Raw genomic sequence first — 20,938 nt, 5'->3', positions numbered from 1 at the left:
AGAACATATACAGCTCCTCTTAAGGAACTTCAGCTTTCACTATTTTTAATTATCAAGACAGTCTCTTGGCCCTAAAAACCTGTTTTCTGACACAAGGGTTCTACATAAGTAGAACCCTGAGATACTTATACCATCTCAGAGGAAGTATACCAGGCTGGTAGGAAAATAGTTTCCAAAGGCCAGTCATTAAAGATTTCTAAAGATTTTTCTGGTTCTTCTAGGTGTGTTTTGTTTTTTGTTTTCTTACCTATGGGAGACCCACTAGTTAAGAACTTTATTTTTCTGTTCCCTTTGAAGATCAAGGTCTGGGAGGATGCTGCTAACTCAAGAATGTACTCAAGTAGAACTTGGATTTTCCATCAGTCTACCTTAAAATTGTCAGTATATAAAGGTTTTTCCTGAATTCAGGAGATGCTAACATTTATTGAGCATGCACTATTATGTTAAGGGACATAGCAGATCCCTTTTCTTTTTATCCAAGTGTATTTTTCTGTCCCTTCTCTTTTCTCCAAAAGGAAAAACAGCAGCAGATTTGATTCCATCCAGTAATGGTGTGACAAATTAACACCTCCACCATCTTTTGTGAGACAGTAAAGTTCATTTTTTAAAAGGAATTGGTAACATTTCAAGCCAGAAGACCTGCCCTAACAGTGGTTAGTATAGAAATTTGTAGATTTCCTCCAACTGGTATCTCCTGACCTATGCTGGCCCTTTTGCATACTGTGTTCAAATGTCTGGGCTGCGTTAGGAAGAGAAACTGACACCCCAGGGATACTTATCTATTCCAAACAGCCTACCAAAGGCATCTGATGCTTGAGATCATGACCCTGAGAGTATACAACCAAGATCAGTGCTACTCTGGTACACAACCATGGCAAGGTGGGGTGACCAAAATAAGTATCCTTTTCCTGACTCAACTCCTAAGAGCAAAAGCGGCTAGAGGTTTTTTGTGTTTTTTTTAAAGCCTTTGTCAAATGTCCAGCCTAAGTATTCAGCAGAACCAACATGGGTTGAGAAGGGCTTCTCATCCCACGTCTTTCCACCACTTTCAGGCAAGGTTTACATAAAGATGGTTCACACCCCCTTCACCTCATCCCCATTCCCACCATCCAGAACTCACTGTCATCCACTCCAAGGGAGATTGAACCTTGGAAGTCTATTCAAGCTACTCTCATAACTCCCCAATAGGAAACACCGTGTTCTGGCCAAAAAGGGTTCCCCTTCATACTAGTCCTCCGGTTCCAAGGAACCGGGTCCCCCAATGTCCCCACCTGGGAAAGAGGAAGGCAACGTCAAAGTGCCGCTGAGGTCCTTGTAAACTGCAATCCGAGGGGCTGAAGCTGCCTGTTGTTGGGGGGAGCTTCCTGTCCCGGTAGGAAAACAGGCTTGTTCCCTGAGAGTCCCTACCCCGGGCCGGGCCGGGGCCAGAGGGCTCTGGCTGAAGAGGTGGAGGTGGCGGTGGGAGCCCAGGCCCGGTCCCACCATCCGGGCTGGGAGCTCACCTGCTGAACTCCACGGCCATACGCTCCAGAGTGACAGCTGCTGGTCCCCGCTGCATCTTTTCTCCACCAGGCGCCTGGCAACCGCCTTTGTGACCCAGGACCGTGGGCGAGAGGGGTGGGGGGAGGGAAGACTCGAGCGGCGCAGGGGGGTGGGGGAGTAGGGGAGCGGGGCCGTCTGGGCTGGACTCCCCACCGCCACCTCCTCGGAATGCCAGGTCCAGAAGTGCAGGTTCGAATCCCGCCCCCTCTGGCACCTCCCTACTTCGCTACTTCGGTGTGCCTTAGATCTAGTTGCAGAGCAGAGGCCTGCCCACTTCAAGGGGTGTGGTCAGGAACCTGCTTTAAAATCCCGGGACCTATAGTTTAAAAGACTTTATTAAACCCTGCTCAGTAGGTGTTCTGGCAGAGTTACCCAGACTCTGAAGGCTTTTGCTGCTGCATTGGAATGATCCCCGTGCAAGGAGACAGAATGTACTAGTATAAATGTTCGCCTATCTAGAACAAGAAAAAGGATTCATGCCTTCTTCCCTTGACTTCCTGACTGAAAACCTTTCTCTGCCTTCTATTAAACCTCAGAAAGACGATGCTGTCCCATTCTCACCAAGCTGAAAAACTGAACCTTTCACCATAGTAAGAGTGATCTGATAACTTTGACAGCATCACTCAATTACCTGGACGGCTGAGGGAAGACAGATCTACCCAGTATCCCTGGTGCCTGGCTATTGAGGTGCCTGGCAGTATGCAGAAGGTACTTGGGGAGCAGTTAACTAATGGCCCACCTGCCCTTCCCTTAAACACCCAGAAAGTTGGCCTTGCACTTTGAGAACTATATAACACAAATTAGAGCTGTCACCTTTTGTCTGGCTCTTTGGGTGGAGCTGAAGTGGGGAGACTGGGGACCAAGGGAGGGGTCAGGCTGAGATTCTGGTTTGAAAGTCCAGATAGTCTTGAGAAGCTTGTCAAGAATTGTCAGATGCTGTGTGTTTGTGTCCCTGTGGAAGGAGAACTAAGTGGGAATCGTCAAAATGCAGAGATGGGCAGAGAATTACGACTCTTGTAAGAGACTAAAATGATTTTGAATTACAAAACTCTTTCAGTAAGTTTTTAATTTTCCTCTTGTTGTTTTAAAAGCAAATAAAATAGTTTTTTATTGCACAGTTGTTGTTGTTTTAATATATATATTTTTATTGATTTCAGAGAAGGGAGAAGGACAGAGAGAAACATCAATGACGAGAGAGAGTCATTGATTGGTCGCCTCCTGCACGCCCCACACTGAGGACTGAGTCCACAATCCAGGCATGTGCCCTGACCGGGAATCAAACCGAGATCTCCTCGTCCATAGGTTGATGTTCAACCACTGAGCCACGCTGGCGGGGCAGGATATTTTTTTCCATTGTTTTTCAGAGAGTGGAAGGGAGAGAGGGAGGGAGGGAGAAACATTGATGTGAGAAAAACACACTGACTGGTTGCCTCCCGCATACCACCCTGAACTCACCTGCGCTCGATCTTGTCTTGTCATTAATTTATAAATTTCCCCTTGCTGGGTATTTTGTTCATTTGATAAATGTAAGGTGGAACATCATATTGTGTTGTTGAAAAGCATTTTTAAAATAACTTGGGCTCAATGTGATTTAATCGGTTATGCCCAACTTATTGCTGACACAGACCATAACCTAAGTCTGGAGCAGCTGAGGGAGTGGGTGGGTGACGCGGGCCCACGCTGCTCCTGCCAGCGACCGGGTATTGCCGTGGGTTGGAGGCTCCTGGCGCATGCCCACTCCATTTTCCCGGTCGGAGTTGAGCGGAGGAAACGCCGGCGAGGAGGTAACGTTGCGCAGGCGCATCACGATGCTAGTTGATACGTGGTTGCCGAGGGAGGGTGTGGGCTGGCGGCGCAGGCGCACGGGCGTCCTGGAGGATCGGGGCGCCTGCGCAGTCGCACTTCCTTAGGCGGCGGCCATGGCGGGACAAGAGGATCCAGTGCAGCGGGAAATTCACCAGGACTGGGCGAACCGGGAGTACATTGAAATCATCACCAGCAGCATCAAGAAAATCGCGGACTTTCTCAACTCGTTCGGTCAGTGGGCGAGCAGCGGGCGGCGGGATGGAGGGAGGTCTCGGAGGTTTGGCCGGGCGCCGAGAAGCTTGGACGGGCTCTCTCCGGGAGATCTCCGCTCTCGCTCTTCTCTTCCTCCGTCAGGCCCCACCTTCCTCCTCCCCCCTGACCTCAGGCTCCACTGGGCAGTCCCTGTAGGGTTACCCGGCTCCACGCTGAGCTCATCGACCTTATTGCCATTACTCCGGATCCGTTGACAAGTTCTTCCTTTTCCCAGACACGTCAGGCAGCCCCATCCACCCTGGGCGTCCTCTCTTCGGTAGTCTTCTGGCGTCCTTTGCGCTCTTCTTCCCTTCCAGTTCCCACTTTACATTCAGAGTGCACCTTCTAGAACATAAGCCGTGGCCGTGTCGCTGCGCTGTGTATAGACCCGTGCCGGTTTCCCATCTCCTTCAGGATCGGGTGGAAACCCTTTAGCGCCATGCCTTTTACTGCCTGCCCCGTTCAGCCTTCTCCTGTCTGTTCCTTCCTGTCTCCCCTGTTTGCCATGCTGAGTGGTAGGAGGTAAGGTCAGAGGTAAGGTCCAGGTCGTGTGGAGTCATGGAAATCTCTGTATTGTTCAGTATCTAGCTGGCAGTAGGTGTTCTTTCTGCTTCTAGAAAAATCTTTCCTAGGCACGGCCTGCTCATGACAGTCTTTATTCCGTATTTTTCTGGACAGCAATCCTGTAACAGAATCCCATCCCCCTCCCATGTTCAAGAACTGGGTAGACTTAGTAATCACAAGGTGTAGGGACCACATCTAGTGATCTTTTCAAACTCATGTGCTTCTGTTCCATGAATTCAACAAAATTAAGCAATTAAAATTAAGTAGGGGAAATGATCTATAAAAAAAGATGTTAAAATGTATTATTTTCTAGCTAGAGGACTGATAAGTTCTAAGGACAGAACATGGAATTTGTCAGAAAGCATCAGCAAGAGAGACTAGTTCTCAGTGCAAGACTCTCAGGACTATGGAGAACACAGAACAAGAACCATTTCCTGAGTCAAATAATTTTTTTAATTGATTGTTATTGATTTCAGAGTGGAAGGGAGAGAGAGAGAGCTAGAAACATCAATGATGAGAGAGAAACATTGATCGGCTGCCTCCTGCATGCCCCACACTGGGGATGGAGCCCACAATGAATCAAACTGTGACCTCCTGGTTCATATGTTGACACTTAACTACTGAGCCTTGCTGGCCGAGCCTGAGTCAAATAATTTTATCTTCAAGATGAAATAATAACTTCAGAACAAAGCAGAACATTGTTTTCTATTAATATATTTACATATAAGGTATATAGACTATAAGATCACTTGATGTATCTTGATATGGTGGACTTCCTCACTTTCCAGGGATTGGGGGTGAAGATAATATTATTGAGAGAATAGTATGAATTTTTATGTCAATAATACATATTCATACAAAAAACTTGCTATAGAGTTTGTAGTAGGGAATGGTATCAAGAAAGTATAGATCTCAAATACCCTGAAATTTTTTGAGGACTGAGTGAAGGAACACGGTTTAGTGAAAGATAAGTGGGTTTGGAGACAGGAGACAGAAGTTCAAAGAAACTAGACTGATTTTAATGAACTGAAAACATTTGAGAAATACTGACATTTACCCGGATACTCAGATATTCTGAGTTTCCTCAGAGACGTTTTTTAAAAAAAATTCCATGCAAAATCTTTCAATGTTAGTTCTCATAACTGGTTTCTTCTGCTTTTCCAATAATTAGGGGGTTCTTCACAGCATTCTTTACTCATAACATTCTCTCAAAAGAAGGACCAGGTAAGAGAAACCAAAAGATTGCATGCTAAGGGAAAGATGGACTGATGACAAGATCATAGCTTTGGTTTGGTCTGGAAAGGCAGTGGAAAATTGTTGGAAACATCACTGACACGGAGACTTTTAACTTTAAAAAGTAGAATTAACAGACTTCATTCATCTGGTACATAATATCAGATATGTACATATAGAATATCCAAGCAACACTCTAACCACTGAGAAACACTGGCCAGGGCTATATTAACAAATTTTTAATTAAAAAAAATATTTTGTTGATTTTTTTACAGAGAGGAAGGGAGAGGAATAGAGAGTTAGAAACATCAATGAGAGAGACACATCGATCAGCTGCCTCTTGCACAACCCCTACTGGGGATGTGCCCGCAACCAAGGTACATGCTCCTGACTAGAATAGAATCTGGGACCCTTGAGTCCGCAGGCTGACGCTCTATCCACTGAGCCAAACCGGTCAGGGCACAAATTTTTAATTTTTATCTTTGACATAAATCTTCTTGACATATCATAGCCACTAAATTTATATAGTGGGTGAGTCTTGCACCTGACTGAAAATTGAAGAGTCTGAACTTAGTATTTGCCGAGGAGAAATGTATTTTTTTCTTATTTTATTAGCAAAGAAATACCTGCTCTGAGATTTTATCAAATGTATGTGAGTCACATTTTGTGATTAGATAGATAATAAAGACTTTTCTTTTTATTCAAGATTTCTAACAAGTCTTAGGCTGAGGAAATAGACAAAGAATTCTAATCTTTAGGAGCCGGAAGAAATGGCTTCCCTTAGCTTAGGCGTTTATTCTCCCTTAAAGCGATGGCAATGACCTGATGTTTGGAGTAATTACTAGGTGGTTTTTGAAAATTTTGTTTATTTACTTATTTTTGATTTGGGAGAGAGGGATAGAAACATCAATGATGAGAAAGAAAGAATCATTGATTGGCTGCCTCTTGCATGCCCCACACCTGGAATTGAGCTTGCAACCCGGGCATGTGCCCTAACCGGGAATTGAACCATGACCTCCTGGTTCACAGGTCGATGTTCAACCACTGAACCACGCAGGGCTTTGAAAAATTTAGTAAGTGAATTTAGTCCTTTAAAGAAAAGTACAAAATTATAAGTAAGAACAGAACTATGAAGCAAGAGTAAAAGTTAAAGCATTCTGACTTAGCAGGTAAAAAGGTGGTGAAAACTGGAACTATAAGAGTTTAGACAAAGACCAACAGGCTGAGAAACTGGATAAATCATAAGAATACGCTTGGGTATACTGTCCTGGCCTTGGATGACTCGAGATGAGTGTGAATGGGATGTATTTTTCTGTTCTAAGCCCTTAGCATAACTCCTTAGTTCTGATGTGTATCTGTGGGGCTTGCATTGAGTTTATGGTACTATGGTTTGGTGGTGCAAAGATTTAATAGTTTACTTTGAGCTCTTTGCAAATGGCAGCAGTAATACAAGCCTCACCCTGTGCTTTGGAAAGGGAAGTTTTTGCAAGATAGCCAGTGGTGTCTGAACAGCTTTTACTCTGTGATTCCAGCTGGTGAGAGTAAAATCACAATCTCTGTAGTTTTCTCTTTCAGAGTTGGAGGACCACCTGAACCCGAGAATGCACAGATTATAAAGCAGTGATAACATCCTAGCACTAGACCTATTTTGTATTTGGAACTGAAGTTTCTAAAAATAGATTGTGGTAGATGATGGTTTTGTTTTTTTAAATATGTTTTTATTGATTTTCTTTTAGAGAGAGAAGAAGGGAGAGGAAGAGAGAGATAGAAACATAGATTGCCTGCCCTCTGCACGCCCCCTTCTGGGGATGAAGCCAGAAACCTGGCCATGTGCCCTGACCGGGAATTGGGGGTTGAACCAGCCACCTCTTGGTGCATGGGTTGACGCTCAACCACAGAGCCACACCGGCCTGACAGGTGATGGTTTTTTATTTTTATATATTTTTTCTGGTTCTAAAGCTAGAGAAGTGTAACAAAAAAATAGAGAATGTGACTATTTTTAAATCTTTTTTTATACTTCACCGACAGATATAGCAATATACCATGCCTGTTGTGATCCAGCTGTGGGTCAGATGTCTTAGAAAGGAGAAAGTAATAATAAATAGACAAATTTTTTAAAAATTTAGAATTTTTTTTGAGAAATAAGACTTACCTGCAAAAACAATTCAAGAGAAAGACTTGATTTTTGTAGGCTAAAGGCTATGTGCATGAGTTCAGAGAAGGAGCTGTTTGCTAACTGGCATTTGTCAGTAGTGATAATGTATACAAGTGTCCCTCCTTATTGACTGTTTCACTTTCTGTAGTTTCAGTTATGGTCAACTGTGGCTTGAAAATATTAAATGGAATATTCCAGAAACAGACAATTTATAAATTTTAAATTGTGTGTCATTCTGAGCAGTGTGATGAAATCTCTTGCTGTCCCACTCTGTCCTGTCCAGGACATGAATCATCTCCCTTTGTCCTGCATAGCTGCGTTATATACTAACTGCCTGTTAGTCACTTAGTACCCAGCTAGGTTACTGCCATGGTATCACAGTTCTGTATTCAAGTAGCCCTTATTTTACTTAATAATGGCCCCAAAGCACAAGAGTAGTGATGCTAGTAATTCTGGTATGCCAAAAAAAAGCCATAAAGTGCTTTTTATATATGGTCAGTAGCCTAACACTATATCACAGTGCCTACGTCATTCTCACCTTATGTCATCTCATTACATGGGCATTTATCTTCTCACATCATCACAAGAAGGATGAATATCTATATATATAAAAGCCTAGGCGACCAGCCGACCACCCATCGGCTGGTAGCTATGACATGCAATGACCACCAGAGGGCAGACGCTCAACGCAGGAGCTGCTGAGCGACAGCAACTTTGCGGAGTGCCCTCTCACACTCCCCGACCTCTCTGGGGATGTCGGACTACTGGTTTCGGCTTGCTCCCCGCAGGCCTGGCCTGGCCGAGGGACCCCAGCTGCCGGAGGGACCCTGCTGACTCCACAAATGCCCTTTGAGTCCCAGGGCTGCCCCAGGTGCGGCCGGCAGGGGAGGGACCGTGGGAGGTTGGCTCCAGGACGTGTCCAGCTCATCTCGCCCAGTCCCGCCCCACTGGTCACCTTCTGATTAATTTACTTTCAATGTGCATGAATCCGTACATCAGGCCTCTAGTAGTACAATAAGAAATTTTGAGAGAGACCACTTTCACATTACTTATTGTTATAATTGTTCCATTTTATTAATAGTTATTATTAATCTGTGCGTGCCTAATTTATAAATTAAATTAGTTTATAAATTAATTGGCTTATAAATTAAACTTGGGATGCATTACTCGTGGTTAAGGGGGGTCTACTATATTACACCATAAAGCACCCTGAAAAGGACAGCTGGCATTTTCAGTTAAAGTCTGGTGATAATGTACACATAAATGCACTCTGGTTTCAGATTTGTTCAGCTGCTGAATGCTTTCCTTGTGTTTTATTTGAACCAGTATGTATTTAATGTATATAACCGAAGTTTCTAGAATTGAACAATTTAAATTTCTCAACACTGCTTATTCATGTAGGCCAGTAGCATCATGTTGTTCTTGGATTCTGATTCATGACCAGATTGACAGCTAGAACAGAACAACAATCCAGGAAGGAAACCTCCCTCTTACCACCCTGCTTCTTTGGATATTTTTGGCTCTTTTTTATGGGAAATGACAGATTGTCAGTGATAACATTCATGCTGTTACTGAATAGCATACATGATGTGTCTTTGAGCTTCTAAAAACCACACTAAGCCCTAACTGGTTTGGCTCAGTGGATAGAGCGTCGGCCTGCTGACTGAAGGGTCCCAGGTTCGATTCTGGTCAAGGGCATGTACCTTGGTTTTGGGCACATCCCCAGTTGGGGGTGTGCAGGAGGCAACTGATCGATGTTTCTCTCTCATTGATGTTTCTAACTTTCTATCCCTCTCCCTTCCTCTCTGTAAAAAAATCAATAAAATATATTTTTTTTAAAAAACAACACCGCCACACTGAAAGAGATTTGGTCCTGTTGGGCAGTCATGGCAAAGTATATCCAGGAAAAGTAGGGTGATGAGGTGCTTTTCTACTCAAGCTAGACCTGGGAATTTGAAGAATCAGTACTAACAGATAAAAGGACAAGATTGAAAAAAAGAATGAAGAACCCTGGCCAGTGTAGCTCAGTTGGTTGGAATGTCATCCTGTACACCAAAAGGTGGAGGGTTAAATTCCTGGTCAGGGCACATGCCTAGGTAGGGGTGTGTATGGGAGGCAGCTGATTGATGTTTCTCTCTCTCTTCCTTCCTCTCTGTAAAATGAATTTCTAAAAATTATTTTAAAAAATTAAAAGAAGAATGTCCAGAATAGGCAAATCCATACTCCCATTTGCACCCCAACTGGGGATCAAACCCACAATCTAGGTATGTGAACTGATCAAGCATCGAACCTGCAACCTTTTGGTGTACAGTATGATGCTCCAACCAACTGAGCCACCGGGCCAGTGCACTAATAGAGGTTTCTTTTAGAGATTATGAAAATTAGATTATGGTGATCACTGCAGAATTCTGTAAATATTCTAAAAACCATTGAATTATATATTTTAAGCAGGTGAGCCTTATGGTAATAAATTATATATCAATGAAGCTATTTCTAAAAATGAATAATGAAGAGTAGCCGTGAAGATGGATGAGTGAGAAAGGATCTAATATGAAACAAAAAGAAAAAAATGAACTAGAAAGTGGATGAGTCAGGCTGCAAGCAAATTTAAGGGATGTGGCCGAAACCGGTTTGGCTCAGTGGATAGAGCGTTGGCCTGTGAACTCAAGGGTCCCAGGTTCGATTCTGGTCAAGGGCATGTACCTTGGTTGCGGGCACATCCCCAGTAGGGGGTGTGCAAGAGGCAGCTGATCGATGTTTCTCTCTCATCGATGTTTCTAACTCTCTATCCCTCTCTCTTCCTCTCTGTAAAAAATCAATAAAATATATTTTTTAAAAAATTTAAGGGATGTGGGGAATAAATTATGGCTTCAGAGGCTCAGGAGGAAGGTAGCAGTGTAATGGGGAAGAATGCCATGCTGGGTCGTGAGGAAACTGGGTTTTGATCTCAGCTCTGCCACCCTTTTGTCCTGTCAGTTACTCATCATGAATATTCCACTTATCTAGGCCTTTGTTTCTCCACTTGTAAAATTAGTGGAGCCCTGGTCCCGTAACTCAGTTGGTTAGAGCATCGTCCCAGTATGCTAAGGTTGCAGGTTTGATCCCCGATTGGGCACATAACTAGTACAAGAATCAACCAGTGAATGCATAAGTAAATGAAATGACAAATTGATGTTTCTCCCTTCCTCTCCCTCTGAAAATCAACAAATAAAATTTTAAAAAAATTAGTAGACACACTAGAGTCAAACTTCTGTTCTACTAATATACCAGAATCTTTTTTTTTTCAATAAACATCTATATGCCAGGCAAGACCCTAAGATTACAAAGATTAATAAAAGGCAATATCTGCAGTCCTAGATAGTTTGGCTCAGTGGATAGAGCGTTGGCCTGCGGACTGAAGGGTCCCAGGTTCGATTTCAGTCAAGGGCATATGCTTGGGTTGCGGGTTCAATCCCCAGTAGGGGGTGTGCAGGAGGCAGCCTATCAATGATTCTCATCATTGATGTTTCTCTCTCTGTCCCTCTCCCTTTTTCTCTGAAATAAATAAAAAATATATTTTAAAAAAGGCAATATTTGCCTTTGATTAACTCATTTTACTGGGGAAACAGTCATGTAAATAAATTATAAAGCACAACCAAGTATCACTTGGTTTTGTTGCATGAACATTTACTCATGTTATTAATTATTCTTCAAACTGGTAATTTTTTAGTGACTGTTTTAATAGCCTCTCATAGATATGTATACTTTACCAAAGCATTCCTAAGTAATAGTGGTGAACATTCTTGTTTGTTAAATCTTTATCTAAAGCGAGAAATGATAACTGAAGACCAACTATGTAAGTAATTTATGAATTAGAAATTCAGCCATAAATATTTAGGTAAATAACAGAGGAGGGAAAATTATATCCATCTGTCAAAGACCTCTCAGAATTCAATTTGAACTGAGCCTTGAAGGAGAATGTTTAGATGAGTAAGATTTGCATATGATGAAATGAAAATTAAGGCAAGATCAGGGTATAGGAAGATTTGTGTCAAAATGGGTGCCAAAGCATTTTTGCATAACATCCAGGGAAGAGATGAAAAGAAAGGTTGTGAGCTAAGTGTTAAATCATTGAGTGGGAGTGCATCTCAGTGAGTGGATATTTTAGATTTAAGTGAAGATTATTGAGAGACTAGAGGCCCAGTGCACGAAATTCATGCACTGGGGTTGGGGGGGGTGTCCCTCAGCCTGGTCTGTGCCCTCTCATAGTTCAGGACTCGTCGCTTCATACCGCCCACCTGCTTGCTGCTCCTTACCGCTCAGCTTGCTGCTCCTTAGCTGCCACAGAGGCAGGAGAGGCTCCCGCTACTGCCGCTGTGCTCGCCAGCCCTGAGCCCGGCTTCTGGCTGAGCGGTGCTCCCCTTGTGGGAGCACACTGACCACCAGGGTGCAGCTCCTGTGTTGAGCATCTGCCCCCTGTTGGTCAGTGCGCATCATAGCAGCCGGTCGTTCTGGTCGTTTCATTGTAATGGTTGCTTAGGCTTTTATTATATGGATGACTGAACCGTGTTGGAAGAAGTGGTAGGAAATAATTAGCATGCCTAGAAACCTTTTTCTCCTGGGTATTGAGAATAGTTGTAGAAAGAGTATACAAGTCTGTTAGAGAAGTTTGCAGAAGACAGGTATTTTAGGGAAAACCTACATTTCATTTTGGGAAGGTGGTGAAAGAAGATTGAAAAAAGTAGAAAAGGAATTTTGCAGATGGAATGTGGGCTTCACAAGGTATTTGATGTTCAAGTTTTCTCTGATTCTGAAAGGCCTTCACAGATACTGATGAGACATTAAGTGTCCTTGTAAGCAACAGCAGTGCTGTGGCTTCCATTAGCTTAGAAACACTGACACCTTCCCTCTTCCCACAGTCTCTGCTGCTTTCTTGGCCTCTGCTTTTCCTCCCTATTAAAATTATTTTCTTCCTCTTTTTATTTTTCCTCTCTTGAAACTTAGTTTGCCTATTACCAAATGGTCATCTGTACAGCGTTGGTCTGTTAGTTTCCTATTGCTGCCATAACAAATTACCACAAAGGTAGTGGCTTAAACCACATAAATTTATTATTTTACAGTGGTGTAGATCAGAAGTCTAAAACTGGCTCACTGTGCTGAAATCATGTCAGCAGGGTGCCTTCCTTTCTGGAGGCTCTAGGAGAGGAGGTGATTTCTTGCTCATTGGGTTATTGGCAGACTGGTTGTCTGCTGAGAGCTGTTCCTAGCTTCTAATGGTCACTTGCAGCTCTTAGCTCATGGCCCCCTTTCTCCATCTTCAAAACCAGCAATGGCAAGTTGAGTAGCCCTCACATTTTGAGTCTTTTTCTGCCTTTACTCTTCCTTTCTCATCTACATTTAAGGGCTAGTGATTAGATTGGGCTCATCTAGGCAATCCAGGACCTCAAGATTCTTAACTTTAATCATGTCTACAAACTCCCTTTTGTCATGTAGGGTACATACTCACAGGTTCCAGGGGTTAGGATGTGGACATCTTTGGGAGCCATATTCTCTGCCTACCACAGATCCACTGTAAGCTGCTGTGTTCCTAAGATACTTCTCACTTTGTCCTCTCCATTCCTCTGCTTTGCCTACCTACTCCCATTTGTACTCTACAACATGATATACCTTTCCTCTTCTTCAGCTTGGGCGGGGGAGGGGAGAGAGAGAGAGAGAGAGAGAGAGAGAGAGAGAGAGAGAGAGAGAGAGTGAGTGTGTGTGTGTGTAATGACGTTAATCCTGAATATCAGTCTCCTTTTACCAGATATGTCTTGTCGTTCAAGACTCGCAACACTAAATGAGAAATTGACAGCCCTTGAACGGAGAATAGAGTACATTGAAGCAAGGGTGAGTATGATGGCCAAGATGTTTCTTTATGAGGTTAGTCAATGGCTGTGCAAGAGAGAATGCACATTGTTACGTCTTGCTAAAACAAACAGGCAAGCAGAAATAAGTTTAGAGAAGTTAAGTACCTTGCTTAAATTTGAACCAGGTTTCTGAGACTCTAAAGCTATCTTCTTTTCTACCACTCACTAATGCCTAGGATCTAAAATACCTCTAATCCTTTTGAATTTATCTAATGGTCAATTTTTCTTCTACAGGTGACAAAAGGTGAGACTCTCACCTAGAACTGTGCCAGACTGCTGCTGGGAAGTTGCTTTACAGAACACAGGCCTACGTGGGAAAGGTCCCAGCAGCCTTCACTCCTTCTCTCTCCTTAAAGAGCAACAGGGCTTATTCTTGTTTTTCTTTCTTCAAAAATGTGGCCTTTGGGCTCTGCCATGTTCATCCGGCAGTGTGATATGGCATGTGGGGAGAAGTCCAGGGGAACTCTTGAAAACATTAGGCATTTTACCTTTTCAGTAACATTTTGTAAAACTACTTGTCAATGTATTTGAGGCACTCAGAGCCAAAAGCCTGGGACTTTTTATTAAGGTCCTTTCCACCTCTCTCTCTCTGTCTCTCTCAGATTTTCCTTACAGTTCTCATTGCCTCTGCCTTGATTCTATAAAGTCTTTTCTCCTCCCTACCTTTGTTGGGAGGTAGCAGACAGTCCTGGCTGAGAGACTCATGCCCTGGCAAGGTGGCTGCCAGAGAGTGTTGTTGCTAATCCACCAGTTTTTTGTCCTTCTTGGGAGGTCAAGGCCAGGTCCCCACTTGGCTTCAAGGGACATTTTCAGATTTTCCTTTCTGTCACTTGGGGTGTTTGCCTCTGATATTTCCCTAATAAACTCCTCAACTTTATCTGACTGCTGTGATTGTGGTGGGAGAGGAGCTAGAGATGGGACTCCTCTATTCCACAGAAATCTGTGTGGAATTATTATTTTAACAAAACTTTCAGGTGTAGCTGCTTGATCAAAACCTAGGTGGCTTACCAGCCTGAGCCCTCATGTTTGGACTTTGAGCTGACTAATTTATCCTGGGAATCATTTGGTCATTCAGCAGGCATTTTGCTAAGTGCTTACTTTGTAGATACGTTATGTTCCAATAAAAGATACATCATTGAATGAGGCGTGATGCTTACAGTCTTTTGCAATATCAGCATTCACACAATTTAACCACAATCCAGGGTTTTAAAACCAGGTTTTATAAGGTATAAGCCAAATGTCTACTTTTTTTTTAAAGCTAATAATTTAAACAGAAGAATGTAAAACTTGTCATTTCCAAAGCTTGCAACCTTCTTCAAAGGCTTATACAGTCACCTAGAAGTCATTCAGTATTGCCCTTTTCCTTTCCTCAGTCCCTGCCATCCTACCATGCTAATACTACATTCTCTAATTTAGTGTCTGCCTCTTGCAACGTACTTGGGTGTCTCTTCTTAAATTGCCCAGTTAAATGCCTTGCAGAAGGTGGGTAGTCAGTAAATAACAATTGAACTGACTTATAGAGCTCAAACTGCTTTGTATTTTTAGAACTCTTGCTTAGACCTTTGGAAAATGGTACCTTCATTTAAAAATGGGATTTTAGCCCTACCTGGTTTTGCTCAGTGAATAGAGCATTGGCCCCAAGGACTGAAGGGTCCCAAGTTCGATTCCATTCAAGGGCATGTACCTCAGATCCCTGGATGCGGTCGGAGCATGTGCAGGCGGCAACCAGTTGATGACACATCGATGTTTCTGTCTTTTCCCCTCTCTCTAAAAATCAATGGGAAAATGTCCTGGGGTGAGGATTAACAACAACAAAAACACATACCAACAAGCAAAACTTTATAAAAATGGAATTTTACAATGGAGACAAAATTGACATTTGATTTGGTAGTGCTATTTTTTGAACATTATTGAGCTCATCTTAGAGTGTTTTTAAGAGTCACTTGAGTTCATTATTCATAGTATCTCCCCTATCCAGGATTAAGAATTACATACTTCTGAAGTTCAAGTTTTAGGTTACCTGGTGTTCTGTAGTTAATTTAACAGATACTTATTGAGTTCCTCCTATATGCAAGGACTATAACATGAGATAATAATAGGGGCAAAAGTGGTGATAATCTAAAAAAAAAAAAAAAGTGATAATCTATAAGCTGGAGAAACCCTCCAATGAGATTACATATGAAAATGCTTGATAAATTTTTTATGGCCCAATAGATATTAATCAGTTAATCTATATTTATAAAAGCCTAAGCGATCATTCGACTGGTAGCTATGACGCGTACTGACCACCAGGAGGCAGACGCTCAACACACAGGCATGGAAACATGGAACAGACATGAATCTCAGAGGGAAGGGGGGAGGGGGAAGAGGAAGGGTGGGAAGAGATTAACCAAAGATCTTACATGCATACTAGAGGCCCCATGCACAGAATTGTGCACTGGTGGGGTCCCTCGGCCGGGCCTGCAGGGATCAGTCCAAAACTGGCAGTCCGACATCCCCTAAGGGGTCCCGGATTGCGAGAGGGTGCAGGCTAGGCCGAGGGACCCCATGCACTGGGGCGCATGAATCCATGCACCAGGCCTCTAGTTTCTTAATATCAAAAGTAATATTTCTAAAAAAGTTAGTGCCCTAAATAATACCTGTTGCTAAAGGTAATCTGCTGCTTGTAAAGAGAGCCAGTGGTAACATTTGGTATGGGAGACAAGTGAATCTGTCTAGTAGTAGTAACTTCTCCGTTTTATCTGGCACTTAAAGGTGTCCGTGATTTTCTGTGTTATCACCCCATGTATAAAATGCCTTCGCTTGATCAAGGATATATAGCTAATATTGTCTGTAATTTATTGAGTGTTACCATGTGTTAGATGGGCTAAGTGCTTTATGTACTTTATTTTATTTAAGCTTTACGCTCTGAGAAGGAGGCATTCTTAACTCCACATAATAGTTTTACAACAAGTTTAGAGAGGCTGGAACTTGTCCAGAGTCGTACAATATCAGTGACGGTGCTGGGATTTCAACTTATACCTACCTGACTCAGGCTGCTCTAACCATTCTACTTCTGAATGTGGTATAACCAGATCTAAAACTTATTTTCTCATGTCTAGTCCAGAACTGTTTCACTATATTCACAGTAGATACTTTTAAGGCTTTACACACCTGTATTTGTCTTATATGCCTCCTCACCATCCTTTTGTAAAGAAGGCTTCATGGGCTTTTGCTCTGACTGGCCAACACTGCATTGATGTTTCTATTGTCTAGTTTCACTTTTCCCAGCTTCCTTTCTCTGAAGGTTTAATAATACGTTTTACTTTCTGGAAGTCTTGGAAGTACTGGAATTTAGTCAACTCCAGTACTTCCTCTAATTATCTCTGGGCTAGAGATACATCTGGAGCCAAAAGAAGCAGTCATAACTCCCTTCTGAAAGAGCTTATTTGATCAGGCTCCAGAAACTGGGATTTTACTCTCAAGTTATACACATCTTTGCTCACAGGTCATTGCAGTCTATAAATAGTGTTATGCTAAACCATTTATTTAATTCTCAATGTGTCACTTCAACTTAAGCAATTAGAGTTCTGATTATAGGCATACTTCATTTTATTATATGTCACAAATGTTGCATTATTTTACAAATTGAAGGCAAGTCCTTCCGCCAGCAAAAAGGTTATGACTCACTGTATTGCGATACAGGGGGTGGTCTGGAACCCAAATGGCAGTATCCCCAGGGTGTTCCTGTACTAAAATTTCCCCTCACTGAGGATGATAGTTAATATTTTACATTTTAACCTATGTTTAATAAGTCATTCTATTTTTTTTAACAACTAAGGTGTTGACAGGATAATTTTATTTTAAAATACATTTTTATTGATTTCAGAGAGGAACCGGGAGAGAGAGAGAGAGAGAGAGAGAGAGAGAGAGAGAGAGAGAGAGAGGAGAGAGAAAGAAACATTAATGATGAGAATCATTGATCGACTGCCTCCTGCATGCTCCCTACTAGGGATTGAGCCTGCAGCCTGAGCATGTACCCTTGACCGGAATCGAACCTGGGACCCTTCAGTTCCGCAGGCTGATGCTCTATCCACTGAGCCAAACCAGCTAGGGTAATAGTTGTTTTGATTTGAACTATAAGAAGAATGGATTTCAGAGATGTTAAATATACCCAGATTTTATTAGTCCAAATTGTTTTCATTCATCTCACCATAATGAAAAATTGGACAGTTCTTTTTCTTGTTCATACATTAGACACTGTAGGGAAGTTTTCCACATTGTGCTTGCTTCTCTTTCTTTCCTCATGAAATCTTAATGATTTCTAAAGGATAATTATGAAGGACTTTTCCTGTTTTTTAACTTGAGTGGGAAATGAGCTAAATATGAAAAATCTCTGTTCTTCATAAGAGCCCTCAAGGGAATTTCTTCTTTCCTGTACACTTGGAAGTGTTTTCTACCTGGTAATTTGGTTTAATTCATATATTTATTGAAAAAAAAAGCTAGAGTAAGGGATTTGAACTAGTGAGTTATTAGGCATAAATAGATTATAAATATCTTGATAATAAAGCAGTTTTCAATCTTTTTCAGAAGCAGGAAAATAGGAAACTGATTTTTGGGGCATTAGAGAGGTACCAAGTTCTGTTGTCTTGCTCTTGTTTAACATTCACTTAGTTCACTTAAAGTTCAAAGTCACTCACTACTTTGAACTTTCCACCTTTATTTCATAAAGCTAGACCCATGTTTGTGAACAGTGTTACTATATAGGCCATACTAAGTGGATAGAAAGCCTATTATTTTTTAAAATATGTTTTATTGATTTCAGAGAAGAAGGGAGAGGGAGAGAAAGATCAATGATGAAAGAGAATCATTGATTGGCTGCCTCCTGCACACCCACTACTGGATCGAGCCCAAAACCCAGGCATGTGCCCCTGACCGGAATCAAACCCGGGACCCTTCAGTCCGCAGGCCTACGCTCTATCCAGGGAGCCAAACCGGCTAGGGCGAGAGCCTATTATTTATCTCTAGGCTCCTTCCCAGCATTTGTATTCAGTTTCATACCGTTGCCTGCAAAAAAACATTTGCCTCCACTTGCCTGTGGAGAATGTGTTAGGGAAGTTTGCAGGCAGTTGGTGCCATTAGTAACTACAAAAATACAGCTGATTTCTGAAGGTAGTGTGGCTGTCAAATAGAGTATACAAGAAGAAAATCAGGTTGGGTTAGTGCTCTCAAGTTTGTTTTCTGGAGAAAAGCCAGCCTGAACAAAGGTTGTCCAAAGGTTAGGATTAGCTCATAAAACTTAAAGGTGGGGAAAATTTTTAGAGAGAATCTAGTCCACTCCTGCCTTTTGAAAATGAAGAAGCAAGCCCAGACAGGTTGTGTGACATGCCCATCTAGTTACATGGTGGCAAAGAACACTAAAACCCAGGTCTTATTCCCGATCAAGTGCAGAGCCAGAGCCATTCAGGGTCTCCCAAGTCGGTTTTGTTTTCTGTGCTATGCTGGTCCTTTATTAGCCTCTCCCTGGATCTTATTAACAACCTGAAAGAGTAAAAGGGCAGTTGTCACATGTAGCTAAGTGGTGTCCATTGGCATTAACATTTGCATTTGCAAAAAATTGGGGCACAGTTTCCTTTGGCACCTTGGGCTTGAGACTACCAAGTGTGAGACTGGTATTGTGCCTTAATCCACATCCTTCTGCTATAAAGGATCTGCATTTCCCAACCATAACATGTTTTTTTTTAAATAATTTTTTGTGCCCTGGCCAAAATTTTTTTGTGGCTCGGTAAAGTATGGTCCTGTGCACCAGGAGGTTGCTGGTTCGATTCCCAGTCAAGGGCACACACGGGGGTGTGCAGCAGATCAATGTTGCACTCTCACATCAATGTTTCTCTCTCTTCTCTAAAAATCAAGCTATTCTTTAAAGAATAATATTAATAATTTTTTGTAAGATAAATTTCGGACTTGTAGAAAAGTTTCAAGAACAGTACAAAGAATTTCTATACATAAAACATTTTGAATTGAGATTTACTTTTATCCTTAAGTTTGAACTCATTCAATGTGACAATCCCAGTGTGACCTTAAGAGTAAAATGGAAAATAAGTGCATTATAAGGTAAAATCCATTTTGTTGATATAATTTTTTAAGATGTTCCAGTTTAATAAATGATCAAGTAATTCAGATTGGCCTTGATAACCCTTTTGTCTAAGAAGTTGTTCATTAGCATTTAAAAACAATTTTATTGATTGACTTTAGAGAGAGAGGAAAGGAGAGAGACATTGATTTGGCTTCTTATATGTACTCTGACCAGGGATCAAACCCACAACCTTGGTGTATGGGGACAATGCTCTAACCAACTGAGCTATCTGGTCAGGGCCTGTTAGTTAGCATTAAATGCATGTATGTCACCCTGACCAGGTGACTCACCTTTATCTTCTTTACTTCTAAGCTCCAAGGGCCCTTTCTTTGCCTCTATAACTTGTTTCCTAAGCCCATTTCTTCTATAAATTACTTCTACTTCTGTATAGTTTGAGTCTTGGCTCTAAATTGTTTCCTAGCCAGAACTCAAGTAGTGAGGTTGCTGAACTCAAGTCTGGTCTAACCCCACTGGTCTAACACCTGGTGCTGTTCCACTACCGCCAACAGGTGTGAATTTCAGAGGGCACACACTGCAGTGTGAAAAGTGATTCCCTTTTCAGTTTCCTTTAACCTTTTTAAAAAAATCTTTCTAAAAAAATCTGATTATGTTCAGGAGAAAGTTGGTTTGACAACTAACACTTGGCATCTAACACTTGGCTAATCCCTTTAAAGCAAAAGCAGGGTCAAGTGCTTTAAACAAGCAATGGATAGCTTGGCCAGGCGTGGCTCAGTGGTTGAGGGTTGACCTATGAACCAGGAGGTCGAGGTTTGATCCCTGGTCAGGGCATATGCTGGAGGCAACTAATCAACGATTCTCCCTCATTGATGTTTCTATCTCTCGCTCCCTCTCCCTTCCTTTCTAAAATCAATAAAAATTTATTTAACAAACAAACAATAGATACAAATTAATAACTTGTTTTCTTTGAACTTAGTTCCACTGTGCTCTTTTATGGCAAGGGATAATGAATTTCTATTGGTAGTACTAATATAAAATTCCCTCTCAAACTTTTTTAATTGCTTGCATATGCATAGAATACCTTTGAAAGGAAGTACAAAAAACTGATACTTGCTGCCTTCAGGGACTCTTTCTGGGTGGCTAGGGGAAGAGGGAAAATTTTTATGCTCTTCTGCATAAAATTTTAATTTTGTGACCGCTAAATGAAGAGAAATATAATAGCGCAGATGGTAGGGAGAATATGGCAAAAAGCATGACGGCCTTAAGAGAATGAATAAAACTACGGAAACTAACAGGAGGAAAGAAAAACAAATTTCTAGGAGAAAGCCGGGAATGGGGTGACCGGGTACCACCCACCGCTTCAGTGAGAATTGGTCCCTGTGGCGGGGGGGGGGGGGGGGGGGATCCATCTGCGCATGCGCATAGCCT

At 42.1% G+C, this 20,938-nt stretch overlaps 1 protein-coding gene across 1 annotated transcript; it reads left to right on the top strand.

Moving 5' to 3' along the window:
• The first annotated feature begins 3,420 nt into the window (after nucleotides 1-3,420).
• BRK1 (BRICK1 subunit of SCAR/WAVE actin nucleating complex) lies at nucleotides 3,421-14,577 on the top strand. The gene is made up of 3 exons (XM_079795262.1): nucleotides 3,421-3,579; nucleotides 13,335-13,417; nucleotides 13,672-14,577. Exons 1-3 carry the CDS (start codon nucleotides 3,462-3,464, stop codon nucleotides 13,696-13,698), a joined length of 228 nt encoding a protein of 75 aa, XP_079651388.1. The 5' UTR covers nucleotides 3,421-3,461; the 3' UTR covers nucleotides 13,699-14,577.
• The last annotated feature ends 6,361 nt before the right edge of the window (nucleotides 14,578-20,938 follow it).

The sequence above is a fragment of the Cnephaeus nilssonii genome (genome assembly GCF_951640355.1).
Source record: "Cnephaeus nilssonii genome assembly, chromosome: 17".
NCBI lineage: Eukaryota > Metazoa > Chordata > Mammalia > Chiroptera > Vespertilionidae > Cnephaeus > Cnephaeus nilssonii.
Note: the sequence above shows the minus strand (reverse complement) of the source record. Positions and strands in the feature narration are given on the sequence as shown.